The 17,199-nt window shown below is 42.5% G+C and overlaps 1 protein-coding gene across 1 annotated transcript; it reads left to right on the forward strand.

Annotated features, from left to right (window-relative positions):
* Positions 1-371: 371 nt before the first annotated feature.
* LOC139182072 (X antigen family member 5-like) lies at positions 372-4,807 on the forward strand (the record flags this gene model as incomplete). The annotated part of the gene is made up of 4 exons (XM_070785554.1): positions 372-503; positions 977-1,112; positions 1,517-1,642; positions 4,696-4,807. Coding segments are annotated over 4 exons (417 nt in total), but the record flags the coding sequence as incomplete, so codon positions are not given.
* Positions 4,808-17,199: the final 12,392 nt, after the last annotated feature.

Here is a 17,199-nt window from a genome sequence, read left to right on the forward strand (position 1 = left end):
GTCAGGCTGTAAAGACTGAGCCTTTCTTCGTGTTCCAACTGAATTCCAATGGAGTTGGGGGAAATAGGTCTGGTGAATAGGAGTGTGACAAGAGCAGTAGTCCTGAATTTTTAAATTCCTAGCAGTATTTCACTAAATATCTTCATGATGGAGAATTCTGTTGTGAAATCAAACTTCCTCACAAAAATTCAGCCTTCCTGTGTACCTTAAGGTGATTTCTCTGCCAGCATAGCAAAGACAAAAATGGCTTTGCAAGCAACTGTATTTGGTGTAATTGGAATGCATGTACACTTTAACTTAACCAGAATTTTCTTTTGAAAGTATTTTCACATTAAAAAAAATAAGTCAACATATGGTCATAAAAGTGATGAAATATAGCTGTGCTCTTAAATACATTTTCTAAATCACAATATTCTACTTTCCGGGAGAAATATCAGTGGGCAAGTGGTGTCAACATTGGGACCTATAGATCAAGATTCCCCAAGCTGGATGAACCTGTGGTTGTGAGTACCTTACCATTTGATGTTTTCTATTAGCACAAGTTTATTTTTGAGAAAATCATGTTAAATAGTACAAATGCAGTGATAAAGGTCTTCCATGCTCATAAAGGGTGACAGTTTGTGTTAGGAAGGAACATTGATCCAGATATTTTACAGTCTGGCATTGCCTATGAGTATACTGTTGAATTCCCTGGAAATGTGCCCAGTGACTCCCTCCTCCTGCTTATTAACAACAGACTGCATACTTCCATCCCAACATAGATTTAAATAACTTCCAAAGTCTTTCTGGGTAACTCTTATGGGAGCTAATTCTTCTCTGTGGGAAGAGTAACTTTATTAAAAGTAAGTACATAGAATTGTGTTGGGAAAATGTTGTTAGGTTTACTTATGCTCAGATATATCTATGTATTATGTATATTTATGCTATTAGATGTATTAACAACAAAAAGTTTTTATTTGCATGCACTCTCTACTAGGACCAGCAGCCCAGTGTTGAGCAACCTCAACAAGAGGAACCGCCAGCTGAGATTCAGGATATCACACCTGGGAAGGAGGAAGTAAATGGAGAGGATCCGGTGAATCATAATGAAGAGAAGGAGGATGCCTCTGGAGGTAAAGTGTAAGTGTGCATCATGTCTTAAGACATAACCAGTAAGAGGAGGAAAGGAAACATTAGAAAAGGACTTCAGACAGTTCCTAAAAAACTGAGCAGAGTATAGTTTGCAGGTCAGTGTGGTCGCTCAAATTTTCCCTTGTTTTCAAGACAAAGAGAAGGGGGCACCTAAGTTGTCTGAGGACAACCCTGGGAAAGGAAAATGGTGATAGCATTCGGAAAATTCTGCTTTCCTTTTTCTCCAGCAAAACATTCCTGGAATAATGCTCCTGAGGTTCTCATTCATCACATTTTTACCATACTGATCTAAGACTTAATTCATAATACTGAGAGAATCAATATCATCATTCCCTTGTTTATATTGTATGCTTTACAGCTGAATTGATACTTTTTTTTTTAAAAGATTCTGATCTGGAAACTGATCTCCAGGAATTGGCTGAGGCAAAGACTGGGGATAAAGGTGGAGATGGTCCCGATGTCAGGGAGGAGGTTGCATCAAATACAGAGCCTGTTGAAATGCCAGAAGCAGGTATGTCATCCATTCAGAAAGTAATTTATGTGGTTTCTTTTTTTTTAATTCTTTTATTTTTTTATCTTTTAAATTTTATTTTATTTTTAAACTTTACATAATTGTATTAGTTTTGCCAAATATCAAAATGAATCCGCCACAGGTATACATGTGTTCCCCATCCTGAACCCTCCTCCCTCCTCCCTCCCCATACCATCCCTCTGGGTCGTCCCAGTGCACTAGCCCCAAGCATCCAGTATCGTGCATCAAACCTGGACTGGTAACTTGTTTCTTACATGATATTTTACATGTTTCAATGTCATTCTCCGAAATCTTCCCACCTTCTCCCTCTCCCACAGAGTCCATAAGACTGTTCTATACATCAGTGTCTCTTTTGCTGTCTCATACAGGGTTATTGTTACCATCTTTCTAAATTCCATATATATGCATTAGTATACTGTATTTATGTTTTTCCTTCTGGCTTACTTCACTCTGTATAATAGGCTCCAGTTTCATCCACCTCATTAGAACTGATTCAAATGTACTCTTTTTAATGGCTGAGTAATACTCTATTGTGTATATGTACCATAGCTTTCTTATCCATTTATCTGCTGATGGACATCTAGGTTGCTTCCATGTCCTGGCTATTATGAACAGTGCTGCGATGAACTTTGGGGTACACGTGTCTCTTTCCCTTCTGGTTTCCTCAGTGTGTATGCCCAGCAGTGGGATTGCTGGATCATAAGGCAGTTCTATTTCCAGTTTTTTAAGGAATCTCCACACTGTTCTCCATAGTGGCTGTACTAGTTTGCATTCCCACCAACAGTGTAAGAGGGTTCCCTTTTCTCCACACCCTCTCCAGCATTTATGTGGTTTCTGTTTTTTCAGAATATTGTATCTTTAATAATATAGAAGGAACATTACTATTATTTTAATAACAGAGTTCACATATTCTTTGAAAGATAGTTCAGACCCCAGATGCCTGAGTGCCTGACTTACAGACTTTCAAATAAAGAAACAGAGAGGATCAAAGCCATATCGAATTGAAAATAGGGAACCGTTTTCTTCTCTTGTATTAGTACTTTAAGCAACAGCTAATAATTTTCAGGTTCTTTTATAATTTCTGCTTGTAGCAAATATGGCATGCATTTATAATAAATATTAGTTTATATGAAATATGCTCAGGCATTCAAGTAGGTTCTAGTACCAGCTTTAGCATAACGTGTGTGATTCTGTGAAATCCGTTAACTTCTAAACTCAACTTTACTCATATAAGTTGTGAATTCAGAACAGATACACTAAAATGCTAAGTTTTCAATGCTAATTCTTGCATTCTCTGATTCTCTTCGATGGAATGCATACAAGAATACTCTTTTTTTATGACTTATTTATAATAAAATATCATCTTCAGTCAAATTTTAACAGGGGAATTGAGATTTCATTTTCTGATGGGGGACACATGTTCACCTGTGGCTGATTCATGTCAATGTATGGCAAAAACCACCACAATATTGTAAAGTAATTGGCCTCCAATTAAAATAAATAAATAAATTTTTTTAAGAAAATGAGCCAACATTCTTCTTGATGTTTGTTAAATTCTCTCAAATTCTGAATTCTCTAGCTCTTAAAAAAACAGTTGGATTTTAAATCCTTTCCCCAGTAAGCATGCAATTACTGAATAATAAAATGGCAAAAGATAGTCTAGTTTCCTGTTTCTGTGGCTGATCAAGTTGAGAGAGTGCATTTTGTCAGTGATATTCAAGCCAGGTGTGAGTAAGATATATATGCTAAGCACACTACCTGCCCCCACGTTTGGTATTTTTGGGGGGTGGGGGTGTTGCCTATTTTAATTGGAGGATCATTACTTTACAATATTATGATGGTTTTTGTTCTACATCCCTCTCTCACTCTTAAAGAACTAATAAAAATCTGTGCCTCATGATATAATCGTCTCTAACCATAGTTATTTTTCCTTTGATACATGAATTTAAAAAGTTCTGAAGGTCAAAGATTGTAACTCTAGTTCTTCCTGCGTAATCAACTTAGTATCTTTCACATATGTGTTTTCCAACTTGCTGACAATGAATTGCATGGTACTGATTTTAAAGGAAGAACTTCATAGTTAGGGAAGAATTTACTGTGTATTAGCCTTCTAAATATTTTCACTTTACGTTTTTGTTCCATTCCATTAGAACATTTATACAAAAATACAACTTTCATACTACTTTCAAGTAACGACAGAACATGATTAAAATGTTCTCATAGAAAAATCTTAGCCCTAAATATGTATGGTATTTAAAAAGAAAAATACATAAATTACAAGGTACATAAATACAAAATCCTACATCCAATATAAACAGTAAGAAAAAGAGCAACAGAATAAACCTAAGGGAAAAAGGAAAAGATACTTAATAAAAGACAGGTATGAATTGTTAGGAAGAGGAAAATAAACTCAACTAATAAATAAAGACAATGTGCTAGTTTCCATATTTTTTAATATATATATATATATATATATACACACACACACACACACACATTTTAAAATATTCTTTTCCGTTGTGATTTATCACAGGAGATTGGACATAGTTCCCTGTGCTGTATAGTAGGACCTTGTTGTTTATCCATTCTGAATGTAATAGTTTGTATCTGTCAACCCCAAACTGCTAGTCCACTCCTCTTAGTTTACATAACTGTGAAGAAAATGGAAAGAGCCCAAGTATACATAATAAGAAATATGAACAAGACACTAACAGTTAGTATATTACAGAATTAAAACTGAGGATAATCTGGAACTCAGATATTTTTAGAATATTGATGAAATGGCTAATAGGGTAGAAAAACAAGTATTATTTAACATACCCCAGTAACTAAATAACTAAACATCACCAATACTGGTAATATGCTTGAAAAGTCTATAGAATCTCGAGAGGATTAACTGAAGGTAAGCCAAAGCGTCGCCCTTAGTGTTCTTGTTTTAGTCCATTTTGTAAAACTACAACTGCAGTGAGCTTTGTATACCTCTCCTGTCATCAAAGTTCTGCTGAGGAACTTTTCTAATGTTTATATTATAGGTGAAGGGCAACCATTTACTTGAAAGAAGATAAACTGAAACGATTTATGCTGTTCTTATTTCTATATTTGACTGTTAAAGTTGTGGAAATAAAGTTTCATTTTCTACTTGCACATTTTTGTTAAATTTATCCCTGGCTATTTAATGTTATTGAAAATTGATGGTTTGTGATTTTTATTGTCTAGTTGAGGATGTATATAGAGATAGAATATCTATATATAGATTTTCTGTCCAACAATTCCTCTAAATATGCATATTAATTCCACAAATTTAGATCTAGATTATTTTTGCTTTTCAAATATACTATTATATTTGAATATCAACAGTTTCTACTGGCTTAAACCTTAAACCTGTCCTCATTTTTCAGCATTGAACAAACCTGGCCAGAATAGTCTTGACTAAAGCAGGTGATAATTGGTATTTTTCCCAATAGGAAATGAAAAAATCTTCTCCATTTCAACCTGTTTTCGTTGCGTTTTTTGTAGATATAATTTATCAGAGTAAGTTCCATTCTATTCCTAGTTTGCCGTCTTGAATATAGATTAATTTTCATCAAACACATATAATGTATCAATTGTGATGATCATAGAATTGTTTTTCCTCCACTTTTCTATTAGTGTGGTGAAATGCATTGGTAACCTTATACATTTAAACCACCCTTGCACTTCTAGAGTTAAAAAACTTGGGTCATAACATATTCTTTAGGTGTAATCTACATGTTAATGCATATACATACATATATATATACCTACACATAAAAATTGCATAAAAGCCTTTGGTCTTCTCTTGAATAAATGGGTTTACAAAATGTGCCACCCAAATCTCATATGGTGGTGTCCCTGATGAAATCATTGACAGGGAAACATTTTTTAAAACTTAATATGATTGTATTTTCCTATAGAGAAATGGAATGCAAAAGCCATTGTCAAAGGTTGTAGGGAGACAGGAAAAAAACTGCTGTCAAATTCCATGGCAAATGCCACACCATATCTTTCACACACTTCTGACTTGCCTTCCAAGTTTTTTTGGGTGCAGGGAGAGAGCAGCCACAAACATCTTTTCTTCTCCATGACGTCCTCCATTGGCTTGATAGTCACCAGATCTCAGAAGCCCTCCAACTGTGTGTGTGTGTCTGTGTGTGTGTGTGTGAATCACTCAGTCGTGTCTGACTCTTTGCGACCTCACGAACTGTAGCCGCCAGGCTTCTCTGTGGATGGAATTCTCCAGTCACGAATACTGGAGTGGATTGCCATTCTCTTCTCCAGTGGATCTTCCCAGCTCAGGATTCGAACCCTGGTCTCCTGCAGATTCTTTACCATTTGAGCTACAGGAAGTCCTCCAGCTGTCTGATTCCCCCCTATTCTTATTATTACATAATAAAAAAATGCTTACCTATCTGAGGCCCCATCTGCATCCTCACGCAGCAAAAAAATATATTTCTGCTACAAAGGACCTATTCAGAATGCACTCTGCTTAAGGAATAACAAGGGATTATAAATAGCAGCTGTTGTGCCCTTACAGAGGTATGAAAACGCAGGTCCAAAAGGACTGAAAATGGGAGGTTCAGATCTACCATGAGACTTAAATAAGAGTATCCCATCTTACCAAAAAGTATGTGAAAAAGCCCCTAGGTCATGGAGCTGTCTGACAAGATTAGATCCTAGCTAGAAGAAAAGGGAAAGGAATGAGGGGAACTTCGTGAGACAAAATGACTTGAGTCTTATCTGCTCTGTCTCCTTATTGGCTATGACATGACATAACTGGGCTTTCCTGATGGCTCAGATGGTAAAGAATCCGCCTGCAGTGCTGGAGACCTGGGTTCAATCACTGGGTCGGGAAGATCCCCTGGAGAAGGCCAGGGCAACCCACTCCAGTATTCTTGCCTGAGGAATCCCCATGGATAGAGGTGCCTGACGGGCTACAGTCCATGGGGTCACAAAGAGTCAGATACGACTGAGCGACTAAGCACAGCACGTGACATAACTCAGAGTATCAGTACTGGCTCTGACACATACTGAGTGAAGGTGAGAAAGGTATTTACATCCTTTGGATCTGTTTCCCCATTTCTAAAATGGAAGTTACAATTTTACACTAAATATTTGTTATGAAGAATAAACAAGATAACATGTGCAATAGGCATTACATTGCAAATGGATTTGGCTTATTCTACTCCATTTTTTCATTTAAACATTTACCTTTACAATTACAATTCTCTCGCAAGTGATACAGATTTTGAATTTCAAATAAACTATAATGTTAACTTTTAAAATGAACTGGACTTGAGAAACATATTTTGTCTATATAAATATATTGATTCAATAGCAGATTCAATAGCTGGTATCAGACATGGCATCCATTCTAAGGTTGGTTTGTTAATGAGGACTGACAAGGCTACCCTAAGTCATAGTATGTAGTGAAAACCGTGCTCCTTGCTGTGTGTGATGACAAAGGAAATAAGCCAGTATTCTGGTCACGCAACATCACACAACTCAACACCAGACTCTGTCACGTAGTCAGGCAGCCAGTCCCTAAATCACAGCGCAGGAACTACAGGGCCTCAGGGCACCACTGCAGTTGTTAGTTTGGCTTGTCACCTTCTACGGGCTTGGCCAGTAAGGAGACAATGAACCCGAATGGATTCAGATTCTACCTTACAGACAGTGCAGAAGCAATATGACCCTGGTGTCAGTTGCCTTGTCCCTAGTCCCGCGGTTTGACACTGAATTGGAAGGCCTCAGTAAAGGCACTACAGGTGGTGGGTCTGTGCCAGGAAGGAGCCCGCACTTGTGCCCTATGGCAATGAGCAGCTCTGTAGTCCACAGCTGTAGTCTCAGCTTGCGCTAGGGAGACCATCCTATGTTCAACTGAAACCAGAGGTGGATGAGTAACAACTTTGTGTCACCTCCAGCTGGATGAGGAGGCAGGTGAGAAACGGCCTCATAGCAGCTCTTCATCAGGCTGCTTATCTCCCGTTGCTGCAAGACCAATCAGGAGGTTCTCTACCAAGGTTCAAGTCAGCCTGCAGTTTAGCCTTGTCTACGTAGCCTAAGTGGGGACATGCAAGGGCACCAGGGCACCAAGACAGAGTCACACTCCTACAGTGTCTGGAACAACACACAAGACTATGTATCATGCTACAAATATGACACTTATATACTGACTCCTACATGGAGGAGATGCTTTTCCTGTCAGTCATAAAAATATTCCTTCATTGAGTACACACACATTGATTACTAGCATGTCTCAGGACGTATCTGCAATGCTTGAAATAACAAGACCAGTGATGTGAGGTGGATGATGGGAATATCACACTGGTGGGCCAGACAGACACATAAACAGAAAAGAAGTGCAAAGGAGAAACACAGGGAATGGACCTAAGGGAAAAGCAAAGCAAAACGGTGAGCAGGGTGGCCAAGAAGCAGGAGGAAAGCTAGAAGATAAGGTTCATTCTAAGAGGGAAAGAGGTTATATATAACACAGCCGTGCTTTGACCCAGGCTGTGGATGAGAGTCACAACCTCCCCTGCATCACTGCCCCTTTTGAGGGTGGTGTCTGGGAGTCTAGAGATTCTGAAGGGAGAGAAAGAAAATAGAGAGTGCAGGGGATACATGCATCCGCCCTGATAGAGATACAGGTGCAGCTTTTTACAGGAACCAGTTGGGGATGAGCAGAGTTGGATTCGGTGACTCAAGAAGTAATGTGCAAGTGAATGTAAAGGGAGAAAGCACATGGAGAGGGGGTAAACAGCTCCAACTCCCATTTCTGTACCAGGGTAGGTGCTCCATTACTGTTGTGAGAAGGCTCCCTGGTCTGAGCTCTGGGAGGGAGTGATGAGCATTCTAAGGACCCATCATCACCAAAGCAGGGGGCACTGAGTGTGTGAAGACATAAGTCTCAGCTTTTACCACTGACAGACACAGAAAGCTTCTTAGCCCTGTTGAGAGTGGGGCTCTGGCAGCTTCTGCTGCTGCTGCTGCTAAGTTGCGTCAGTCGTGTCCGACTCTGTGCGACGCCATAGACGGCAGCCCACCAGGCTCCCCCGTCCCTGGTATTCTCCAGGCAAGAACACTGAAGTGGGTTGCTATTCCTTGTCCAATGCATGAAAGTGAAAAGTGAAAGTGAAGTCGCTCAGTCGTGTCTGACTCGTAGCAACCCCATGGACTGCAGCGCACCAGGCTCCTCCGTCCGTGGGATTTTCCAGGCAAGAGTACTGCTTAGGGAAGCTCAAAGGTAAGGTGGAGGTGGTGGTGGTTGTTCAGTTGCTCAGTCGTGTCCAACTATTTACTACCCATGGCCTGCACCATGCCAGGCTCCTCTGTCCTACACTATCTCCCTGAGTTTGATCAAATTAATGTCCATTGGGTTGGTGATGCTATCTAATCATCTCACCCTCTGTCGCCCCCTTTTCCTCCTGTCTTCAATTTTTTGCATCAGGGTCCTTTCCAATGAGTCAGCTATTCGCATCTGGTGGCCAAAGTATTGCAGCATCAGCATCTGTCCTTCCAGTGAATATTCAGAGTTCATTTCCTTTAGGATTGGCGGGTTTGTTCTCTTTGCTGTCCAAGGGATTCTCAAGTCTCATCTCTGGCACCACAATTCGAAAGCATCAATTCTTTGGCACTCAGCCTTCTTAATGATCCAACTCACACATCTGTACATCACTACTGGAAAAACCATAGTTTTGACTCTACAGACCTTTGTCAGCAAAGTGATGTCTCTGCTTTTTAACATGTTGTCTAGGTTTGTCATCAGAGAAAGCAATGGCACCCCACTCCAGTACTCTTGCCTGGAAAATCCCCTGGACGGAGTAGCCTGGTGGGCTGCAGTCCGTGGGGCCGCTAGGAGTCGGACACGACTGAGCGACTTCACTTTCACGTTTTACTTTCATGCATTGGAGAAGGAAATGGCAACCCACTCCAATGTTCGTTCTTGCCTGGAGAATCCCAGGGACGGGGGAGCCTGGTGGGCTGACGTCTATGGGGTCGCACAGAGTCAGACACAACTGAAGCAACTTAGCAGCAGTAGCAGCAGCAAAGTAAATGGACAATAAGGAGATTTCTAAGTAATGAACTGAGAGGGAGGAGGAAAACCAGGATGGTTGCTGTCACAGACTCTGACCAAAGAAAGTGTTTTTGAAGTCGGAATGTGCCTGTGGACAATACAGCACTGGGTACTACGGTTTGGCCCATGGAGCTCTTGGGATACGTTAGCAAGGGGATGTTCTGTGGATGGGCACTCAGAGGAGGCATCAAGAGGTAACCACATAAGGATGCTCCTGGAGTCTATACCTTCAAGAAGCATGGCTTGAAGGGAATCAGATACTCAGGGTATTGGAAGTAGAGGCCTGTGTGCTTGCAGGGTATGCTATTTTCTATTCCCCAAACCAAAGAGACCAGGATGCTAGTTCAAAAAGCATCATCAGGACTGTTGACTAGAAGACAGAGTGGAGAACTGGAATGACCTTCACAGGTGAGTATTCATGTTGAGAGGGGAGTGTGGTATTTTCAAAGCAGCAGTGGAGTTCCAGGAAGACCTCCTTCCTCTCCCTCTGGGCCCCACTTGTGGTGGGGGGGACGTGGGTTGCTGAGACCAGTTTCAATGTATGCTCCTTAGACTCCATGGACACTTTAATGTATTTTTTCTCCCTGGATGATCTGATCTTCCTCATGAGTGTTCACCCTTCATACTGGTTAGTAACGGGAAAACCCAACCGAAGTTGCTTCTGACTTGGAATGTGTGGTTGCATGCAACCAACTGAATATCCACAGTTACAAATGCTCAGTCTATTCTGGTGAGAATGCTCTCTACTTCTTTCAGCGATGGAGCAAGGGTATATGTCACTTACAAGGCTCACAGTCATGTGGGAGAGCGAGTCTATAACACGGCATAGGTTTGTTCCTCACAGAGGCCTCAGTGCTCCCTGAGGGAAAAATGACTGTCCTCTCCTGGCTCCAGCTGTTGATGCTGACCTGTACCGCCCATGGGTGGGGGTGGTGAAACTTGCATTTTTGTCTCCCTCCTCTTGCTGTGGACCCAGTGCTCCCTGGCTGACTGAGCTTCAGCCACCCTGCTTGTATCTGCAAACCCCTCTGAATCTGGGCATCATCGTCCAGTCCATCCCTGGGCGGGGACGTCCACTCCATTGCCTGCTTAGGCTTCATCTGGATTCAGTCCCTTTCCACATTTCTCCCTAAAGTGATGCAGGTCCCTCCCTTGGATCTCACCTGCACCGCAGCAGGAACCATGATCAGCTCCAGAAAACGAAATTCCTAAACTGCATCCACCCTTCTGCCAAAGACTCCGTTGGGTCATTGTACACTGTGCCCCTGGAGTCCCAAGTGTGAATACGGTGGAATCCTCCTGTCCCTGGTGTTCATTTCTTGTCGCACCTCCCTTGTCTGAGCTCTCTCGCCTCTGCCTGCCAGTTCCTCTGTGGGCCATTCCCCATTGTGACTGGGACGCTCTTTCCTTTGGCTTGTCTTTCATTTGACCCAAGACTTCCCAAACAATACCCAGGTCAAAGGGGGCACAGTGTAGAACGTGTACCTTGTGGAGTTCAGTTAGGATACTTTGGTGTCACATACGCCCCACGCCCCTGAAATATAAAAACAGAGGGATAAAGAACACAAGAGTCAAATATGCCAAAGATGCCTGAGATGTTGTCTTAGATGAGCACTGAAGAGTGTCTGTGGGATCAGGAAGTATGGATATTAATGATGGCCATGACGAGACCAGTTACAGTGGAGTGACTGGGACAAAAGCTCCACGGAAGGGGGCTGAGGAGACAATATCTCAGCAGAATTTGAAGCAGTTTTGCTTTGAAGGGCAACTGGTAATGTGCCAGGAGCTGCAGAAGAGGGTGGAAGATGGTGGGTTTCCCTCTGTGCTGTGGAATGCCGGGATGAAGAGGGAACAGGTTCTGGTTCAGGACAGAGGAGTGATAACTGCAGGTGCAAAGTCCCTGGGAAGGTGCAAGGCATGGGATCCGGAGCAGAGGTGAGGGGCTGGGTGTAGTCAGGAGCACACGTGCAGAGGGGCAGCTGACTGCCAGGGCAGAAACATGGAGTTTGGGACTGGGAGACTTGAGAAATCCCACGGGATTGCTTCTTCCTTCTCCACGAATTACTGGCCTGTGGGGTTGGTGGTCATTAGGATGGAGGAAGGTCACTACTGTGTAGTGTAGTAGTGTAGGTAGGTGAGAGTGAAAATAAACAGCAGTTCTACTCTGGCCAGGGATTTAAGATAAAACACTTCTGTAAAGTTCTAAAGTTTGCTCCTCAACGCTCCAGTGCTCAGACACAGGCAGGACATGGGTAGGCAGGAGGGTGCAAGGAGCACAAGAGATGTGTTTGCGGGGGACAGCTTCCAGCCCTGGCTCAGCGGATCCAGGAGGGGCCTGGCGGGTAGTGTTGAAGGACATGTGGTAGGTGAGGTAGGGGTTTCCAGGAGGTTCTGGTATCAGTGCACTGGCACTAGAGCCAGGGAGCTGGAGGGTAGGACATCATGTTGAGGGTGATGAGAGGGAGGAAGGCTAGAAACAGGAGAGCATGAGGGGCGCGGTCTTTCCTGATGCCCGGGGCGGGACCATGGGCAGGGGGATGCTCCGGTGAGGAGGAAGGGAAAATCGAAGAGGACGGAGAGTCTCCAGGATGACCGGGTGAGCCTCGTGGGCAATGAGGACGGATCAGAAGAGTGAGGGCTGAGAGAACAGTGAGTGTACCACGGGAGGAACGCCTCCACAGGCCTGGGGTGGGCGGGAGGAGAAATACAGGGGACTTTTACCGGTCCCGCACTTTGGGGGCTTCGGCAGTGGGCGACAGGACCCGGACATACCCGGTTAGGTTGCTCAGTGAATGAAGACTTAGAAACAGGGTCCAGGAGAAATCTCCCAACCGACCCGGGCCAGGAGACTGGCGCGGGGCTCACTGGGTTCCTGCGCGCAGCCCCGCCCACCAAGCACCGGATTTCCCGGATTCCCTGACTTCCTGCCTGTGTTGCCTTGGTTCCGTGGGCCAGTGGAGAGGAGCCCGCGGTCCACAGGTGGTTTGGCCGGACCCCTTCGAGAAGATCCTTTCCTTTCTCTGGTCCTCATGGGCATCCCCCTCAACTTCCGCGTCCACGCTGTCCAGTCCTCTGCGCGAAAACCCAACAGAAAGGGTGGATTTTCTTTCGGCCTTGTGGCGTTTTGGTTTCTGTGATCTGCAGGGGGCAGTGTTGCTCCAAGTATTGCATTCCGTTTCTCCCCCGCCCTTCGCCATTGAAAAAACTGCGACGAAGCCTTTTGCCACAAGAAGTGTTGTATATTTTTCTCCGCTTACAGGGGTTGGCTGCTTCAAACTGCAGCTGAGCCCTTCAGACAGCCCTTTGTGGAAATTTTGAACAAACCCATTGACACTTAAAATTACAATAAAATAATATAAGCTGATATATTGAATAATGGGGGCGGGAGTGAGCTCCCTTGTCTTGCTTCTCATCCTAGAGGAAATGCTGGATTTAAAAAGACCTTTATTATGACAGTGAGTTTTGACTTGAAAATGTTTATGTGAAGTGGAAATGGAAGTTGCTCAGTCCTGTCAGATTCTTTAAGACCCCTTGGACTGTGTAGGCTCCTCTGCCCATGGGATTCTCCATTCAAGAATATTGGAGTGGGTTGCCATTTCCTTCTGCAGCTGAGCTTTCCAACCCACGGACTGAACCTGGGTCTCCTGCATTGCAGGCTGACTCCTTACCATCCGAGCCACCTACAATAATAACATGACAGGGACAAGTGCCAAGCTAAGATCCTGCTGCGTAGATGCTGGACACCACCCAAGAAGCAGGTGGTATTACTTCCCTCATTTTTGCCTTTGAGAACTGTGGCACACAGAGGAAGAATCAGCTGCCAAGGTTCTCCAGGTTCCTCCAAGAGTGTCCCTATGTTCAGGTCTCAAGTCTGTCAGATTGTATTTTGCACACTGGTTTGCAGGATGCTTTCCTATCCCCAAGAGAAGAATGCAATAAAATAATGGGAATGAGGGTAAAGTGAAAGTGTTAGTCACTCAGGCCTGTCTGATTTTTGAGACCCCCTGGACTGTAGCCCACCAGGCTCCTCTGTCCATGGGGATTCTCCAAGCGAGAATATTGGAGTTGGTTGCCATTCCCTTCTCCAGCAGATCTTCCTGACCCAGGGATTGACCCTGGGTCTCACAGGGATTGCACCGAGGTCTCCCACATTGCTGGCAGATTCTTTACCATTTGAGCCTCCAGAGAAGGCCAAAATGAATGTAAACTAGCCTACAAAACTTTTTAAAATGTATAATAACATAGTTATTACAATAAGATGCTAAATGAAAAGGGAGGGTGCCACACAGAAAACAATTCATGTACTGAATCAGTATCATGGCACAACACAATGATAAAGTAAAGCACCTGGAACAAATCAGGTACTTTTCATTTGGTCTATATTTGACCAGATTTATATTGAGAACAGACTGCGGGTCATTTCTTGGTTGATAATGGAAATACTAGTGTGAGGAAAAACACAGCAAAAGATACAGCACCTATCCTTAGACAGTTCTATTATATTTCCCATTCAGGTAGGGGATCAGAGATGAGAACTATAGCTCTGGAGACTACCTGAGAGACAGATGGGCAGACAGCAGAATTCATTTTCACTTCTGAAGAATCTCATGGGCACTTGCTGGGTACATAACATTGAGCTCTGAGGGTGGGGAGGAAAAGTAGATTTCATCACTCCTGTCTCCTGTAATGAAAAGGGAAGCTATTTGTTATTAGGGGAAAGATGTTTGTGAATCACAAGTATGAGAAAGGTCTTATGTTCAGAATACATAAGGAATTGGAAAATTGCAAAGGACAAAATGTAGTGAAGGCAGACAGATCCTTTTGTCAGGAATTCAGGTGTGGAAGGATAAACAAGAAAGTGGCAGCTCCTGGGCATTTTAAAGGTGATGGACGTGGCCTGGTCCTGGTCATGGTGGTGATCACTGGAATTTGCCGTGTGTCAGAGCTCAGAAAGCTTCACACCCAAAGACAAGCAGGCCAGGACTTACCTGGTGGTCCAGTGGTTAAGAATCCGCCTGCCATATAAAATTAATACGCAGAAATCCCTTGCATTCCTATCCACTAACAATGAAAAATCAGAAAGAGAAATTAAGGAAACAATCCCATTCTCCATTGCAACAAAAATAATAAAATTCTTAGGACTAAATTTACGTAAAGAAACAAAAGACCTATATACAGAAAAATATAAAAAAAAACTGGTGAAAGAAATCAAAGATAACACAAATAGATGGAGAAATGTATCATGGTCTTGGATTGAAGAATCAATATAGTGAAAATGAGTCTACTACCCAAAGCAATCTGTAGATTCATCACAATCCCGAACTACCAATGGTATTTTTCACAGAACTACAAGAAATAATTTCACAGTTTGTATGGAAACACCAAAGACCCCGAATTCCCAAAGCAATCTTGAGAGAGAAGAGTATAATGAAGGAATCAACATTCCTGACTCAGACTATATTACAAAGCCACAGTCATCAAGATGGTATGGTACTGGCACAAAGACAGAAATATAGATCAATGGAACAAAACAGAAAGTTCAATGATAAATCCCTGCACCTATGAACACCTTGTCTTTGACAAAGGATGCACAAATATGCAATAGCTAAAACACAGTCTGTTCAATGCATGATGCTGGGAAAATTGGTCACCTATGTGTAAAAGAATGAAACTGGAAGACTTTCCAACACCATTCACAAAAAGAAACTCAACATGGATTAAAGACCTAAATGTAAGACCAGAAACTATAAAACTCTTAAGAGGGAAACATAGGCAGAACACTCTGTGACATAAATCACAGCAAAATCCTCTAGGATCTACGTCCCAGAGTAATGGAAATAAAAACAAAAATAAACAAATGGGACCTAATTATACTTAAAAGCTTTTGAACAGCGAAGGATTCTATAAGCAAGGTGAAAAGACAGCCCTCAGAACAGGAGAAAATAATAGCAAATGAAACAACTGACAATGAATGAATCTCCAAAATGTAAAAGAAGCTCATGCAGCTCAATATCAAAAAAAAATGATCAACCCAATAAAAAGTGAGCAAGTGACCTAAACAGACATTTCTCCAAAGATATACAGATGGCTAATAAACACATGAAAAGATGTTTAGTATCACAGATTATTAGAAAAATGCAAATCAAAACCACAATGAAGTATCATCTCACACAGGTCAGAATGGCCATCATCAAAATGTCTACAAACAATAAATGCTGGAGAGGGTGGGGAGAAAAGGGAACATTATTCCACGGTTGGTGGGAATGCAAACTGGTATTGCTACTATGGAGAAGAGTGTGCAGATTCCTTAAAAAACTGGGAATGGAACTGCCATACGACCCACTGCAGGGCATACACCCCAAGGAAACCAGATTTGAAAGAGACATATGTACCCCAATGTTTACTCAGCACTATTTACAATAGTTAGGACATTGAAGCACCCTAGATGTCTATGAGCAGATGAATGGATAAGGAAGTGGTGGTAAATATACACAATGGAATATTACCCTGCTATTGAAAAGGAACACACCTGAATCAGTTCTAATGAGATGGATGAACCTGGAGCCTGTTATACAGACAGAAGTAAGTCAGAAAGAGAAAGACAAATACTTATATTAATGCATCTATATGGAATTTAGAAAGGCGGTAGCAACGATTCTACAGGCAGGGTAGCAAAGAAGACAGAGACCTATACCACAGACTTTTCAACTCAGTGGGGGAAGGGCAGGGTGGGATGATTTGAGTGAATAGCATTGAAACATACACATTACCATATGTAAAATAGATGACCAGAACAAGTTCAATGCATGAAGCAGGGTATGGGGAGGGAGGTGGGACCCCCAGTTCTGGAATGAGGGGACATATAAATAACTGTGGCCGATTCATGTTGATATATGGCAAAACCCATCAGAATTTTGTAAAGAATTATTCTCCAATTAAAATAAATTAATGATTAAAAAAAAAGGAATCCACCTGCCAATGAAACAGGCAGGCGTTCAGTCCCTGGTCCAGGCAGTTTCCACGTGCCACAGAGCAGCTAAGACTGTGTGTCACAACTCCTGAACCTGCCTTCTCCAACTACTGGAGCCACGAGCCTAGAGCTCATGCTCCGCAACAAGAACAGTCTCTGCAATGAGAAGCCCGTGCACCACCCCTGGAGAGTAGTGCTCCTTCTCCACAGCTAGAGAAAGCCCTCGTAGAGCAACAAAGACTCAGTGCAGCCACAATAAAGAAAGAAATAAGAAAGAAAACCAGGCCGATCTTACTGTATGTTCATTTGAAAAATCCGGTGGTAGATACTGAAGTAGGTGCATCTCTATATTCTTTGAATAATCATATCTTGGGTGAAGCTAACAAAACTTACATCACAGGCTATATTAAAACTTTAGAGCAGCTTCCCAGGCACTGCTTGTTTCTAGAAACTACTTTTCCTCAGAGAACTTAC

The sequence above is a fragment of the Bos indicus genome, unplaced genomic scaffold (assembly GCF_029378745.1).
Source record: "Bos indicus isolate NIAB-ARS_2022 breed Sahiwal x Tharparkar unplaced genomic scaffold, NIAB-ARS_B.indTharparkar_mat_pri_1.0 scaffold_72, whole genome shotgun sequence".
Taxonomy (NCBI): Eukaryota; Metazoa; Chordata; class Mammalia; order Artiodactyla; family Bovidae; genus Bos; species Bos indicus.